Source organism: Tenrec ecaudatus, chromosome 5, assembly GCF_050624435.1.
Source record: "Tenrec ecaudatus isolate mTenEca1 chromosome 5, mTenEca1.hap1, whole genome shotgun sequence".
Lineage (NCBI taxonomy): Eukaryota > Metazoa > Chordata > Mammalia > Afrosoricida > Tenrecidae > Tenrec > Tenrec ecaudatus.
In genome coordinates, this window is record NC_134534.1 from 159,399,405 (window position 1) to 159,417,112 (window position 17,708).

A 17,708-nucleotide genomic window follows, 5' to 3' on the forward strand; every position below is an offset into this window, starting at 1 on the left:
TCTTTCCAGTTGTTTTAATGACCTTTTGCTTTCTTTGTGATTGATGTTCTTGGCATCTCCCACAGCCCATCAGGTCTCCTGTCATTAGTGCTCAGTGACTCAAATCTGTTCTTCAGATGTTCTCTACATTTACATGGGATATACTCAGATGGAATTTTGGCTCTAGTGTACTTGTTTTAATTTGCTTCACCCTCACTCTGTACTTACATATGAGTAATTGATGATCTGTTCTACAATCTGCCCTAGCCTGATTTTAGCTTCTGCCATTAAGTTCCTCCATATCTCTTCTCACAGACCAATTTGCTTTCTGTGTATTCCATTTAGAGAAGTCCATTATATAGCTACTGTTATTGTTCTTGAAAAAAGGTATTTGCTATGAACAAGTTGTTCTTGCAAAATTCTCTCATGTGATCTCTAGCTTCATTTCTATCAGCAAGACCATATTTTTCAACTACTGTTCCTTTCACTGCTTCCAATTTTTACATTCCAATCACCAGTAATTATCAATGTATGGTTGGTCAATTTCTGACTGAAGTCATTTATAAAATTACTCAATTTCTTCATAGATTTCTTTTGTGATTGGTAGGTAAATTTGAGTAATAGTTGTATTAATTGAATTTCCTTGAATTCAGAAAAATATAATTCTATTACAGACAGCATTGTACTTCAAGATAGACTTTCTGTTGAGGGAGTACTTGAGTAGAGGCCCAATGTCTGTCTGCTACCTTAGTAGTTAACATATAAATATATGTACATAGGCCTATAATTACATTTAAATACATTTACATATACATGCCTGTATTTATACCTTTATAAATATCTTTTGCCTCCTAGTTTTTTTCCACTATTTACTTTTACTTTCTTCCTGTCCCACGACCATGATTGACCTTCATTCAGCTCTCAGTAAGTCCTCTTGGCTGCATTGCATTTGATCAAGTCCCACTTAGCATTCTACTACTTCTTTGCCATCAATTTTTAGATCACTTATTCCCTTGTCTTTGGGTATGTTGGCTCCTCCCTTCCTTTCCTCTACCTCCCCCTCTCCTGTGTCCCCCAGAACCATTGCTTTCTCCTTTGGATTGTTTATCCTGCCTATCTTATATAGACATTTAAAAAAAAGAAAGAAAAAGGCGGGGGGGGGGGTGCTTATAAATAGTTCAAGGTCTGCCTGTTGATCCTTATGAATGTTTTCCGGTTGAGTCTGATGAGGTGCTAAGCCCTGCCCCCAAAGTCTATTTTTGGGATTCTCTAGGGGCTTCATTATTTTGCTTCCCTTGCTGCTCTGTTGTGTTTCCTTCTGTTTCACCCTAGTGGGGTAGGAGATGGGGATGTCATACCAGGCACAAGTTCCACACTGTGTCTGCAGTGCTGTCCCAAGAGTGCTATGGGTTAGTGAGGGGATGCTGTGACTCATGGTGGGGCTGGTCCTATGATCCTTTCTGTACATTGGCTGTTCTGAGCAGGAATGTTGTCCTTTGGGATTGGTAGGCCAGTATGTGGTTCTCTCTCTCCTTCCCTCTTAGTTTGCTCCTGTGTGGTCTACCTGTCCTGTATCTTTAGTGCTGTCCTCTGGAATGCATTCTTCTGGAGAGGGGGTCCACATAGCTGGGATTGATTTATTCTAATAACCTGGAATTCTGTGATGTTCACCTTCTCAACACAATTGTGAAGACAAAATGGGTACATAAGCAAATGTGGTGAAGAAAGCTGATGGTGCCCAGCTATTAAAAAATATAGCACCTGGGGTCTTAAAGGCTTGAAGATAAAGAAACAGCCATCTAGCTGAGAAACAACAAAGCCCACATGGAAGAAGCAAACCAGCCTGTGTGATCATAAGGTGTCAACAGGATCACAAGACCCAAAACAAAAAATCATATTAATGGGAATGAGAGGGATGGAGTGGAGACTGAAAGCACAAATGTATACAATGGGACATCCCCTCACAGAAGGGTCACTAGGAAATGATGAGCCAGCCAGGGTGCAGTATAGCACCAGTTAAACATACAACATTCCTCTAGTTCTTCAATGCTTCCCGCCCACGACTGTCATGACCCCAGCTCTACCTTACAAATCTGGCTAGACTGGAGCATGTACACTGGTGCAGATAAGGGCTCTCAACACACAGAATCCAGGACAGATAAACCCCTCAGCAACAGTAATGGCAGCATAGTGATACCTTGAGGGTAGGGGGATGGTGGAAGGAGAAAGGAAGAATCAATCACAATGATCAATGTATCCCACCCTCCCCCCACCCAGGGTGATGGACAACAGAAACATGGGTGAAGGGAGACAGCAGATAGTGTAAAATATGAAAATAATATTAACTTATAATTTAGCAAGGGTTCATGAAGGTGGCAGGGTGCGAGAGGGAGGGTAAAAATAGAAACTGATACCAAGGACTCGAGTAGAAGGAGAATGTTTTTAAAAGGATAATGGAAGCCTGGAGTTCTGGGGTGTAGTGGGTTAGACATTGGCTCCTAATGGCCAGGTCAGCAGTATGAAGCCACCATAGTCACCTGCTTGAAAAAGATTAAGCTTTCTACTGCCATAAAGATTTACAGCCACTCACATTCGCAAGGGCAGGTCTACTGTGATCCATAAGGTGGTTATGAGTCTAAATCTACTTGGTGGCAATAAGTTTAGTAGTTGGGTCCTCAATTAAAATCAATGGAAGCAGCAGGATATAACTCAAATGTTGTATTGGGCAAATTTTCTGTAAAAGATTAAAGTATTGATAGAAAATATGTAATATAGAGGACTAAAGTGTGCATGGTGGTATATTCATTTACCTCACATGCATGAGAAAACTACACAGTAAATAAGAAAGACCAAATAGCTGATACCTTTTCATGATAGGGTTGTCAAAATATATTAAATACACCATGGGTTATCAGAAAAATAAAAAAAAAATCTGGTCAGAATAAATCTGTCTTTGAAGAAGTACAACCAGAAGGCTCCTTAGAAATGAGGATGGCAAGATTGTCTTACATACGGTAGGCATTTTATTAGGAGCAATGAGTTCCAGAAAAGGACATCGTGCATGGTAAAGTAGAGGACTGGTGACAAGAAGGAAGAGCAGTAAGGGGATCTACTGACCCCAGAGACTGCAACAACGTGAAGACAGGGCAAGACCAGGCAGTGTTCGTTCTGTTGTACACAGGGACACTCTAAGTTGAATTCAACCGGACAGCATCTTAAAGCAACAAAACTGTGAAGAACTCGCCTTTTAAAGTAACTCCGCCTTAACCTTGAATTGAATGATTGTATCCATTTCATTTTTGACAACTCCTAATTTTCCTAGATTCATAATTCATACATTCCAAATACCAATTAGTAATATATGCTCGCAGTTGGATCTTCTTATTTTGAGTCATGCCCCATCAGCAAGTGAAGGTCCTGAAAGCTTTCCTCTCTCCATGTCACTGTGTTCAACTCTACACGAAGAAGACAGCTCTTCCTCAATTGTATTTTAGGTGCCTTCCAACCTGAGGGGCTCGTTCATCATTTTGAACTACATCTGATCATGTGCACTGCTTTTCATAAGATTTTCAGCAGCTAATTCCTTGGAAGTAGATTGTCTAGTCTGTCTTCCTAGTCTGCTCTTAGTCTGGAAGCTCTGTTGAAACCTGCTCACTGTGGGTGACCCTGCTAGCATTGGAAATACCAGGGACATAGCTCCCAGCAACACGGCAACACAGAAGTCACCACAGTACAACAAGCTGGCCGACAGATGGTGGCTGCCGGAGCCTTGGAAGGATCAAAAAGGCAGAGTATTCAACTATACAGAAATCTCTTTGCAGGGATTGGATAAGAGAATCACAGATTCCCTCAACCATTTTATCAGAAGTCAAAAGGAGGGATGAGATTACCCAGTCAAGATCTGTGGATGAGTCCCTTGTCTTATGGAGTGACTTGGTGTGATGTACATGGGGAAACCACGAGGTTTATAAGAATGCCATTTCAGTCAAAATACTGCCAACCTTCACTGATAGAGACAGAAAGAGGAAGAATTTATAGTATTTCAACTCTCAAAATTCTACAGGGAGGAAGCAGGCTGATAGAACTAGTCAACATGAACTAGCCTTCATGAAAAAGTGATGGATCCTTGAACCATTGTGGATTATTCGCAGGTCATGACACCTAATAGAGTTTGCTCATCTGTTATATTAATTTTACTTTGGACCAGTGACCTCATTTCGCCTTATATTTCTTCTATTTTGAGTCAGTCTGTGGTTGTTATGCTATGCTTGTTCTATCACTTTATTTTAGTAGTGGATGACTTGCTTTCCAGTTTCACTGTAAATACAGCCCCACGGATGGAAAGAAAATGTACCCCGGGATGTGCTGGCTGATACAAACCAAGCTTAGTGATGCGATGATGAGAATTTGGATTTTTAAGCTGATGAAACTTAGAAGAAAATGTGGAATTTGGTTAATTATTTAATGGCTTGAAATATTTTGGACCTTACATGGGATAGATGTATTTTTCATGTGGGCCAGATACAACTTTGGGGGGGAAACAGTGAGTCTGTAGTAGCTTCACTCATACCCATCTCCAACGTAGTTTTATATCCTGATCCTAACAATCTGTGACTGTACTGCCTTCCACGGGAGGACAGCCTCTGTAGGCGTTAAAATTAAACATGATGCTGAGCAGGTTAGCTTACCCTGGTTTCTTCGAGTGGGCCTGATGGAATCACAAGGTTCTTGTAAGAGGGACGCAGGACAGAGGGGAAAGAAGTCGCTTTGCTGTTGGCTTTCAAGGTGGAGGTATTGGCCACAAACCAAGGGATTTCACAAGCCTCCACAAACTGTAAAAGACAGGTAGATTGGCGTCCTTGCACTGCTGAGGCAAACTATCACACGTTGAGTGGCTTGTGAAAATAGAAATATTTTTCTCACAGTTCTCGAGGCTGGAAGTGTTCTGCCTCTTTTGGCTTCTGTAGGAGATCTTCCGCAGATGATGCCTCTCAGGCATTCCTGGCTTTTTAGCTACAGCCTATCACATTACCATCTGTCTTCTGCTGGACCAGGATGGTGTCTCTCGTTTATAAGGACATCAGATTGGATTAAGACTCAATCTCCTTTGGTAGGAACTCATATTAATTTAACTGATAGCATCTTCAGAGAACATATTTCCAAACAAAGTACAGGGGATTAGGGATTCAACATATGTTTTTGAGGGACGCAATTCATTCAATAACAGCAAGGGGAAAAGCTTCCCTTGGGCCTTCAAAGGGGTATAGTTCTTTTTAGGCTTCTGGCTTCCAGAAGTGTTGGAAAAGAAATATGTGTCGTTTGAAGCTGCAGTCTGTGGTAATTTGTCTCAGTGGCAATAGGAACATACTCACATAGTCCTTGGGTCAAGGCTATAAGTTCTATGAGAGATTCCACTATACTTGATAAGCATGACGCTAGAATGCTGACTAACACTACCCAAATTACCTGGCTGTGTTTCCCTTCACTGTTTTTCAGGTTGTGTCGTTTTATTGAGGTCACTCTTACACTCTGTGAATGACAGATCTTAAGTATCCAATTTGATGGGTTTTGACAACTGTAAATGTGTGGCTAATAGAAGCGCTAATCAATAAATGTAATATTTCCATCACCACTAAAGTTTCCTTACGCCTTCTTTTAAAAAATTCTCACCACTATTGACAACTGCCCTGATGATTTCTGTTGTGATGAATTAATTTTGAACATTATATAATACACACTCACTTAAAACTGATTTATCCACTCACTAGTCATTTCTGAGATTTATCTGTTGTTACATACATAAGTATTATACATAAGTATTATAGAGTATTAGTCAACTATAAAGAAAAATGAAGTACTGATATGCACTAAAATGTGGGTGACCTTTGAAAGATTATGTTGAGTGCAATCAGCAAGACACAAAAGCACAAATATTATCTGGTTTCACCTTATACACTCATGTATTCATGGAGGTAAGAGGACAATGTTAGGTCCCAGTAAATGGGGGAAGGCTGAAGTGGGAAAAAAACAATTATACCACTTAAAAATAAGTATTTTAAAATAGTAATAAAGTAAAAGTAAGGCGCATAATAAAACTGCACTTCTGCTTTTATATAAGATGGAGTGATAGGGACCAACTCTCTCTCCCACTTGAAACAAAACAAACAAGAATAAACAGACACATTATGTAAAATGTATATTTTCAAGAAACTAGACATCAGGAAATGAAAGGCAGTCGTTCTAGGAAAATAGGGTATGGACAAGAAAGTGCTACAATTAATCCAGGATACTGTCTGGAAAGAATTTCCAGGTAGAGCTGGGAGGCCCAATCCAGATGGAGCCCAGGGAACTGCAGGGGTTGGGGAGACGGAGGTGAAAGTCCTAAGACAGGTAGACGTGACAGGTCAGAGTGTAGCAAAGACGAGAGCTGCTTTGCCGAACCCGGGAGCTCGTCCGTGTGCCACACGTGCATATTCTGTGAAGTACGGGTCAGCACACGTGTGTGAGGAAACTCCCCAAGGCCGAGGGAAGAAACCTCCAAAATGACATTTGCAAATTGTGGGGCATAATGTAATAGTGCCTCTTTCCACAAATTATAGCTGAAAAACTTAAATTCACAGGACATTTGATAGAGTATTCAAAAAGACTCTTGCTTCAGGAGTAAGACTCAGAAAGAATTAATCACAGGTAAGTGCTGCTCTGGTCCTGTCCAACAAATCTTAAAAGTAAGACATGAGAGAATTCTGTTGTTTCCAAGGAAGTTAACTGCATGCCAGGGGAAAAAAGTTAAAGAATATTTATGGAAATATACATCGTGTTCTATCCTATCAAATATAAAAAAGCATGGAAAGAAATGGTAAAATACAGCCCATAATGCATAGAAAAAAATCAAGTCATTGGAGTACACACAGAACTGACAGTTGTAAGAGAAGCACATTAAGACAGTTTTTACATATTCCATATGCTCAAAATTTAGCTAGCATCATAAAAGATATAAATCGTGGCATAGATGATGAAAAATACACAGATGGAATCAATAGTAGGCTAGACATTTCAACAGAAATACTATTTAAATTGAAGATATATCCAGGGAAGATATCAGAAATAAAAGGGAGAAAATTACTTTTAAAAAACAATAAAAAAGATTATCAATGGGTTCAAAATATGTATAATTGGGTGAGGAGAGATAGGAAAAATAGAAAAAGAATTTGAAGAAATAATGGCCCTATTTTTAAAAAATATATCACTATACATTAACAGAAGAAGCTCAATGAGTGCCAATAAAAAGAAATGTGATGAATTAAAACATAATAAAAAGTTTTTTAACTTAAAAACATTTTTTTAAATGATAAAGCAAACATGTTTAAAAGCAGTCAGTTAAAGCAATGAAGCCATCAGCACTCTCCAGCTCCACCCCAAACACAACAAAATGACATTAAAATAGAATGATGCCCCACCCTCAGGGAGATGAACAACAGAAATGGTGGTGAAGGGAAACAACGGATAGTGTAAGATATGAAAATAATAATAATTTATAATATATCAAGGGGTCATTGAGGGTGAGAGTCAGGGAGGGAGGGGAAAAAACGAGCTGATACCAAAGGCTCAAGTAGAAAAGAAATGTTTAGAAAATGATGATGGTAATGTATATACAAAGAGCTGTAAAAACTCCCAATAAAATGATCTTTAATAAATAAATTAAAGAAATAATGACGGTGAACATAGATAAAATCTGGAAGACATTATGCTGAATGAAATTAGTTCATCACTAAACAATAAATATTGTGTGAGACTACCATTGTAAAAATTCAAGAAATGATTTTCACATGAAAAGAAACATTATTTGATGGTGACTAAGGATGGGAGGAGAGCGGAGGGGCAGTCACTGACCAGAAGGTAAGCACAAGTTAACTGGAAATGTAGATGGTGGGGCGAAGGGCTGTATTCTTGGAGGCGTGTACGATTAAATGCAACATAGACAAATACTGTGATATGCGTCACCCTGCAATCTACGAGGGGTGCATGAGTAGGCATGGAGACTGAACAGATGGGGAAAGCAGAGTGGATCTTTCTACACAAATATATATGAGTTTGACAGAGGCTATTTCTGTATGCGTATTTACCTAAACTGCAAATCTATCCATGAATGTGGAACATACAGGGGCAAGTTTGTGAAAGTTTCCTTGACATTGCCAAACCCTTAGGGAATGAGTTCCTTGGTCTGGGAATTCAGGACCACAGCAAGTTCAATTGGCGTAACATAGTTCATAAAGAAAATATTCTCCATCCTGGTCTTCCTTTAGATGAGTAGTCATCTAAGGGTCCCCCCCCGTGTGGAGGAAGGACTAGTGGTGAAACTTAAAAGACACATGAAAACAACTAGGCCAGTGATCTAATGGGCCACCAGACCTCCAGTCTCCATGACCCTCACACCAGAACGAGATGGTTCGCCACTACCATTATCAACTGCTCTGTAGGGGCTCCTGTTAGAAGGATACAATGAGAGGAAAGAGTAGAGCAAAATTGAAAATCATAAAAGACACCAGGCTTATTTGTCAGATAGAGACCGGTGGAACCTTTGAGTATGTGGTCCGCAGTTACCCTTCAAGTCTGGAAATAAACTCACCTTCCTTGCTTGATTTTCAGCCAAACTATAGAAAAGTCTGTAAGAGGAAAAATAGGACTAAGTAGTATAGTATAGTCAACTGTCTGAGACCAAACAGACAGCATTTACTCAAGGACAAAATTTAGAAGGGTCAGGAAAGGAGGAATGGAAACTGGAAACACATGGATAAAGGGTTGCTACATTGAGGGAGTTTTAGTAAATGAAGTGAAACAAAATGTGTATAAATTGTGGAATGTAAAACCAATGATCTCCTCAGTAAACCATCACCAATTCACAATAAAAAGTGTTTAAAAAGGTGAATAAAAAGACACATTGTATATCTAGTATATCTAGTAAAGACAACTACAGACTTTTTAAAGGAAACCATTTTATTGCCGGCTCCTGCAGCTCTTATCACAATCCATCCATCCACCAATTGTGTCAAGCACATTTGTACATTTGTTGTCATCATCATTCTCAAAACATTTTCTTTCTACTTGAGCCCTTGGTATCAGCTCCTCATTTTTCCCCTCCCTCATGAACCCTTGATAATTTATGAATTATTATTTTTTCATGCCTTACAATGACTGATGTCTCCTTTCATCCACTTTTCTGTCAGGGAGGGGGTTATATGTAGATCATTGTGATTGATTCCCCCTTTCTCTCCCCACCTTCCTCTTACTGTCCTGGTATCACTACCATCATTATTGGTCCTGAGGGGTATATCTGTCGTTGGTTCCCTTTGTTTCCAGCTCTTAGCTGTATCCATGTACATGCACTGGTCTAACCAGATTTGTAAGGTAGAATTGGGGTCATGATAATGGGACCCAGGGAGAGTATTAAAGAACTAGAGGAAAGTTGTATATTCATCAGTGCTGTACTGCACCTTGACTGACTCGTCTATTCCTTGTGACCCTCCTGTAAGGGGATATCCAATTATCTACAGATGGGATTTGGATCTCCACTCTGCACTCCCCCTCATTCACATTGATATGATTTTTTTGTTCTGATGATGCCTGATACCTGATTCCATTGACATCTCATGATCACCCAGGCTGGTGTGCTTCTTCCAGGTGGACTTTGTTGCTTCTCAGCTAGATGGCCGCTTGTTTATCTTCAAGCCTTTAAGACACCAGATGATATATCTTTTAATAGCCGGGCACCATCAGCTTTCTTCACCACATTTGCTTATGTATCCACTTTGTCTTCAGCGATTGTGTCAAGAAGGAGAGCATCACAGAATCCTATGTTATTAGAATAAAGTGTTCTTTTGTTGAGGGAGTACTTGAGTAGAGGTCCAATGTCTGTCTGCTACCTTAACACTTAATATGTAAATACATGTAGATAGATCAATTTCCCTATTATTATATATAAATATATTTACATATGCACATGCCTGTATTTAGACCTCTATAAATGCCCTTTTGCTTCTAGTTCTTTTCTCTATTTCCTTTTGCTTTCTTCTTGTCCCACTATCATGTTCTGCCTTCATTCAGGCTTCAGTAATTCCTCGCGGTTCCACTGCCCTTGATCAAACCCTACCAGGCATCCTACACCATCCTCCCCATTGATTTTAGGTCACTTTTTGTTCCCTAGTCCCTGGGTTTGTTAATACCCAATTCTTTTTCCCCATCCAATCCCTGCCCATGTCACCCCGGAACTATTGGTCCCATTGTTTTCTTCCCCAGATTGTTTATCTCACCTATCTTATCTAATTAGACATGCAGAGACATTAATAAGCACAAAATCAAGACAGAGCAAAATAAAACAAAAGAAAAAACAACAAAAAATGCAACAAAAAAAAGAAAAAGAAAGAAAGAAAAGCCTATACATAGTTCCAGGTCTGTTTGTGGACCTTTAGGAGTGTTTTCCAGTAGAGTCTGATGGGGTGCCACAATCTGGCCCCAAAGTCTATTTTTGGTATCCCCTGGACACTTCATTGCTTTGATCCCCTTGCTGATCTGCTGCATGCCCTTAGCATTTTGCCCACGTTGGGTGGAGTCAGATCAGGCACAATCCTCGCTCCATGCCTCTAGTGTTGTCCCTCATAGTGCTATGGTTCAGTGAGCGACACCGTGTCTCATGGTGGGGCCTACCCTATGGTCCTCTCTGTGCATTGGCTGCTCTGAGCAGGAATATTGTCCACTAGGATGTGTTTCACTCTCTTTAATTTTCCTTTGCTCCTCTGTGCTCTGATCAGACGCGCCCCTCTCCTTGAGCTGTAGCTTCAGTGCTGTCCTCTGAAGTGAATTCTTCTAGGAGAGCAGGGTGCCCATATAGTTGGAATTGGGGCCGGTCCTGACTGCAGACTTTAAAAAAAATCATTTTGTTAGGGCCTCATACAATTCTTATCACAATCCATACATATATCATTTTTGCAAGGCACATTTGTATATCTATTGCCCTCATGATTCTCAAAACACTTGCTCTCCACTTAAGCCCCCAGCATCTGCTCCTCATTTCCCCCCCTCCTTCCCCACTCCCCACTCCCTCATGAACCCTTGATAATTTATAAATTATTATTTTGTCCATATTTTAAACTGTCTGACATCTCCCTTCATCCACTTTTCTGTTGTTCATACCTCAGGGAGGAAGTTATATGTAGATCCTTGTAATTGGTTCCCCCTTTCTACCCCACCTTTTCTCCACTCTCCCAGTATCGCTACTCTCACCACTGGTCCTGAACGGATCATCTGCCCTGGATTCCCTGTGTTTCCAGTTCCTATCTGTACAAGTGTACATCCTCTGGTCTAGCCGGATTTGTAAGGTGGAATTGGGGTCATGAAAATGGAGGGGGGAGGAGAGGATGCATTTAGGAATTAGAGGAAAGTTGTATGTTTTATCGTTGCTATACTGCACCCTGACTGGCTCATCTCCTCCCCAAGACCCTTCTGTAAGGGGATGTACAGTTACCTACAGATGGGCTTTGGGTCCCCACTCTGTACTCCCTCTCATTCACAATGATATGATTTTTTTGTTCTGATGATTCCTGATACCTGATCTCTTCGACACCTTGTGATCTCACAGGCTGGTGTGCTTCTTCCATTTGGGCTTTGTTGCTTCTGAGTTAGATGGCCACTTGTTTACCTTCAAGCCTTTAAGACCCCAGATGCTATATCTTTTGATACCCGGGCACCATCAGCTTTCTTCACCACATTTACTTATGCACCCATTTGTCTCCAGTGATGTATCAGGGAGGTGAGCACACAATGATATGATTTTTGTTCTTTGATGCCTGATAACTGATCCCTTCAGCACCTTGTGATCACACAGGCTGGTGTGCTTCTTCCATGTGGGTGTGCAGACTTTTTTATTGTAAAGAACGCAAGCTAATTAAAATGGAACATGTTTTAATTGTACTAGTCATAGTATCTAAATTGTTGAAATAATTGACATAGTTGTCCCAGAATGTTACTTTATTATCCCTTTCACTAATATGTAGGATCTATACTGCTAGTCCCTATTTTATTACTTAAATAGTTTCTTCTTTTTTCTTCATCGATTTGCTAGATGTTTATAAATATTATTATGTTTATGGTATCACAACTTTGCTTCATCAGTTTTCTCAGTTCTCTCATTCTTTTGCTTACTTTCAGTTTATGTTCTTCTTTTTCCACCTTCTCAAGATGGAAACTTAGATCCTTGATTTTAGCAAATATATTTATTTTCATATTTGATGAATATTTAAATGCATAAATTTCTTTTTAGTAACTTTTGTGCAGTTCATTAATATTGATATATTTCTATTATTATTAGAATAAAAATACTTTCTATTGACAATTTTTTTACCCATAGGCAATTTAGAAATGCTATTTTTACATGTATGGTACTTTCACAGACTCATTATTTATATCTAATTTATTATTTTCTTTTGTTTGGATAACTTACTGTAAAATTTCATTCTGAAACTTATTAATATTTATTTTGTAATCATCTGATGCATATTGGTGAGTGTTCCATATGAACTTTAAAAAGATAAGAATTCGGCAGTGATGAGATATGCAGGTCTTTAATGATATGTTCAACTCAGTTGTTAGTACTGTTCATATATTTTTATTTACTATTTTTTAAATTTATTTATTTTTATTTACTATTTTTTCTCAATTTATTTATTTATTATTGAGAGATGGGTCTTTGTGAGCCCAATTTAGCAAGCATGCACTGTCAAAAGGCTAGTTTATATTTCTAGATTAGGTTTTATGGGAAGCTGTACTTGTGGTCTTGAGACTACAATGGTATTTTATGATCTCTGAGTTTTAATAATGACTATGGTTGCAACTAGTGAGTCCTGGGTAGTGCAAATTGTTAAGCACTTACCTACTAACCCAGAAGGTTGGCAGTTTGAACCTACCTGGATGTGTCGCCAAGGAATGAACTGGTGATCTGCCTTCCACGGATCATCCCCTGCCATCCCCTGCCCAGTGGGACGGCCATGTGTCAGAATCTGCTTGAAAAAAACTTGTTTCATTTGAATTTTTAAGTTACAGCTTATGAGTCACAGTCAGGTGTTGTTGGCATGGGTACTGACGACAGGAATGGACCCTACAATGTCTTCCTGGTCGCTATTCAGCTCTCGGTATAGTGTGTAGCAGAATTCCCCATCAAGCTGATCACTACAGCTACACAGTTTCCCTACATCAAGACTAGGAAGCTTCTGTGGGACCTAGAATAGGCCAAGGGACTATGAGGGAGGCTGGACCTTAACATCTTATAAAAATGACCTGACCTCTCATGCTGGGCCCAGCGGGTCCAGCACTTTGAATGTAGCTTCTTCCTGAAACCAGAGAGAAACAGAGGGATCATCCTTCGGCTGTGATGATGGGGTCCATAGGGAACACTGCAGTCTTCAAGGAGTCCCCAGGTGATGCCAAGGTTAACATGCTCAGCGGTCTGAGAAAGGTTAGAGATTGACATCTAACCAGAAGTGCCACAGAAAGACTCGGTGGCCCACTTATGAAAAATCAGCCATGGCAAACCCTGTAAAGAAAGCACAGTCCTGCTCTAACACACGTGGAGGCGCCAGAAGTTGGAATTAACTCAGTGGCACCTCCCACTCTGCCCAGGGCTTCTCGGGTTAGGACAAGAGAAAAACTGTGGAGGGTCTGGCAGAGAACAAATGTTATATCTAACGTGATCTGACTATCATGGAAGAAATTCTGGATGGAGAAATTGGGTCTCAGCCAAGGAATCCAGACACATTCCTAAGAGCAATAGTCAGGGTGGGTATACCGGTGAAGAAAGTGGTACACCATACCTGACAGAACGCAGCTGCACTGCAGTTCCCATCTTTGTGCACAGCCATAAACAAGGCACTCGATTAATTTTAAAATGGCAAAAACAAGCAAACAGAAGCAAATTCCAGAATTCATAAGTATCTTGGTCAGCCCTTCCCATTCATGCATACCCAGTCTTTGGATTTCATCTGAGTGGTTTTGTCTCCTTTTCATCCTTGTCGGTATCTCATTCCCCCTATTTGCATCTCTCTCCTTGTGTAGGTGATATGTCCTCCTAGGCCCTTTGCGACAGGTGATATGTATGCCAGCCAAGGAGGCCATCTGGGTAGGGCAGCTCTAGGTCTCTGGAATTCCAGCAATGGGGTCTATATTCAGAGGTTCCAACTCTGGGACAGGCAGTCAAAGAAAAACCTTCTCTCAATTTATGGGCTTTGAGAAAGCTCTCCGCTGTCGCTCTTGGCTAGCTTTGGGCAAGCCACAGCTAACGAGAGGACAGAGAGCAAATCCAGACAGGAAGCTGGCCCTTGAAGGCATTTCTTCCCGTCTTCCTCTCCCCATACCTCCACCGCCCAGGATTTATTATGGGCTGGTTGATGAGTTTTGACATTGGTGAAGTACAGTGCTTGTTATAAACAATTGTTGTCCTGACTTTCACAGTGAGTTTCTCCTGGTTCACTATCTCCTCTCTTGCTCTACCCCTTTTGTTTGGCTGGAGTTAGTTAATGATGGCTTGTCTAAGATAAGAAATTACCCAATTCTCTTGATGACTTTAAGCATAAATAGAAATGGTTCCCTTTTGGGGGGGCATTGTTGATTAAGTGGTAGAATTCATTCCTTCCACTCCAAAAACCAGAGTTCAGTTCTCCACCCATGCAACTCATGAGAAGCTAGCTTCCACCTGGGAAGGCAGGGTTGTGCGTTGGTAGGATGCTGAACAACAGGTCTCAGAGGAACTTCCAAGATAACACAGAGTAGGCAGGCAAGCCTGGATCAGACAATGAAAACACTGGATCACAACAGTCTGATGTGCAACTCATCTTGAGGATGGCATAGGCCCTGTGGCACCCTGAGGTGCTATGAGTCGGGAGCCAACACACTCACAGCCAACAGTCATAACAGTTGCCTCCCAGATACACCACTTTCTTTGCAGGCCAATGAAAGCTGCCTTTGCATTTGCCCCTTTCTTTTCGGTTCTTATAACATGTTGGCAAGCTCATGCTTGTTGTTCTAGCTCTACCATTTCCACCCCACCTTTCCTTACAGGGTCTCTGGTATGAAGCCCTGCTCAGCTTCAGAATAAGTACCTCTTCCATCACATTACTGCTTGTAAGAAGCCTGAACTCTACCAACTCGTTCAATTCCCGTGTGCCCTGTAATCTCACATAGTTGCAGGTGCCACCCACGAAGGTGCGGACATCCTTGGTGACTACTGTCCTGCCACCAAGAACCTAGCTGTACATAAGTACTTCAAGTATTTCATTCGTTTTGAGCCTCTGAGAGAATCAGGTGTCTGATTCTATATTTTGGGCCCTTTGGTTTTTGACACTGCAGCACAGTGTGACAGTGTGGCACTTCCTTATTCTTTTACACACCTTGTTTGCATTATTTATAAAGTGGTTCCTTGTCTCCCTTCATTTTTGGAGGGGGCAGCAGGGAATCCTCGTAAGCCCATGGATGTACCATATTCATTCCCACCACCACATCTTGGCTCTTGCTTTTTCCCAACAATGACACCCTTGTTCTCCTCCTCCAGTTCTCTAGATGCAATGACTGTCTCTTCATATCGATTTTTCTCAGTGCCAGCTCACCATGTCTTCTTGCTCACTGTATCTCATAGAATTATTGTTTAATGTGAAGTTAGTACTGCTCAGCTGATTATTCTCTAATTATTGCCCGTAGATGACTATTAACTACTGTCCTTGGCTGTCAAAAATACCAATTATTGAGCGTATACTTAATACTAGGCCTTCTACTAGGAGTTGCTCATTAATTCCTTAAGCACTTCTGACCTAGGCATGAATAGTCTACCAAATATGTCCAAAAATGCAAACTCAAGGAGATTAAATGTGAAATTCAAATTTCTCAGTTAATGAGTCACAGAGCTAAGAGGGTGCCTGATTCCCAGTGAACTGTTAATAAATGTGAATTTGACCACACACTCTGTGTGTTCAATATGCGTGTCTTGAGGCCAAATCTTTTGACACCTATTGGTCTCATTTTCCCAGAATGGTGTGCATTGAAACTCAGCTCAACTATGATTGAGTCATGATTTTTGTTTGCTTTTCAGGGTCTCAAAACAGAACATTGCTCATGAAAGGAGCTATGGCCTGGAAAATGATGTGACTCTGGCCAAGACGCTGCAGCAATACCTTCCATACCTGGGGGTGCTGTCCCAGGCCACAGCTTCAAACGTGTACCCTAGGATGAAGACTGACAAACCACCAATTAAGGTTGAAACTTATAACTTACTTTTTATGATCTAAGTTTGTCGCTTACTTGGCTCCTCACAGTTTTCTCCAGGGTGCAGATACTTATGAATGTTTCATAAGTCTTCAGCTTGTCTTGATTTGGCTCCTTTATCCTCTACTAATAGAAAGGAAGTGATGGTCTGGGCCACTCAGAGAGGGATGCTCACGGCACCCCTTCTTGTGTGACACACACTTCTAAGCTCGGCGATGTGGATGCTGCTGAGCCTACTACAGTGGGTTGTCCCCTATTGTGAAGATATTGAGCCAATTAAATGTCCAAATGTCCAACTTGGGACTAAGGATCATTCCTATGCCTTTGGAATTATAACTCTAGAAAATTTACTCTTAAAAATATCAACATAACACCTAAGAGGCAGAGCCGATTATCGCTCTAAATGAAAAAGGACTATGCATTCAGTGTTTGTAACCCAGGGCCTAGAGCATCCGAGGAGGTTATAGCGATGGGTGCTTGAAATTGAAGTGGGCAGAGGGTGGAGGGCAAGAAGATACCGGAATTGCTTGGAATTTGTGGGCTTAGGGTGACCAACTATCCCAGTTTTCCCACACCTGTCCTGGTGTTACCACTGAAAGTCTGGAAACTCCACAGACCCAGATCAACTGTGAGGCTCTGCAGCTGCCTGGGTGGGAGTAGGAATTTGGGTTCGTGAAGAATGAGATGGCTTGATCAGGAAGCTAGGAGAAACACAAATGCTGGAAAATACCCCTGGCTACGAACTTTCACCCAGAGCGAGGCCTAACTATTCTAATTCTCATTTTAGACAAAGGCCAAAGTCAGACTGAGATCCATTTGAGAATGTGAAACTTATTCACAAACACATTTGGGAGGCACGGAATTAGAGCTATCCATGACCTTCAAAAATGGGAAAGTACCCAGGGTTAACATGACAACTTGTTCAACAGAATTGCCAAATTCTGACTTGCCTGGAAAGAGAAGGAGATGGCTGCTAAAAGAATTTTCTAGAGTCTGAGGACCATTATACAGTTTGAGTACAGAATTGTGGGCAAAATGTTGAAGCCCATATTATCCTGAGCATGTTAGATATTTCACACGTTCTCTTTGACAAAGTGTTAGTTACCACCACTTAAATTTGACATTTTTTCTTCTTTTCTGAGATAGAATCCAAACTGGACAACTTGGAGATTCTTTTAGATTCCTTCTAAATTCACCAGGATTTCATCAGGAGATCGGAGGCCCTTGGATTACCCTGGGCAATACCTGGGAAGCAATTTGGCCCTTTAAAAATATATCCTGTAATCAAGAGGTTGAAATTCTTTCATCAATTCTGTGTTGTATGTTGGGCACTGAGCCCATACATGGGAAGGTCAGGTCAAGGTGTTTTTGAGAGGAGATACCACTGGCAGGAGTTCATTTGGAATCTTGGTGAAATCTTGAATCTGGCA

General features: G+C 40.8%; 1 protein-coding gene across 1 annotated transcript in view; it reads left to right on the forward strand.

Moving 5' to 3' along the window:
* The window catches only part of PTPRN2 (protein tyrosine phosphatase receptor type N2), a 1,071,863-nt gene that overhangs the window by 152,805 nt on the left and 901,350 nt on the right, over positions 1-17,708 (forward strand). Inside the window, exon 4 of the mRNA XM_075550901.1 lies at positions 16,106-16,268. Coding sequence (XP_075407016.1) covers positions 16,106-16,268 — 163 coding nt within the window. The remainder of the gene's footprint in view (positions 1-16,105; positions 16,269-17,708) is intronic.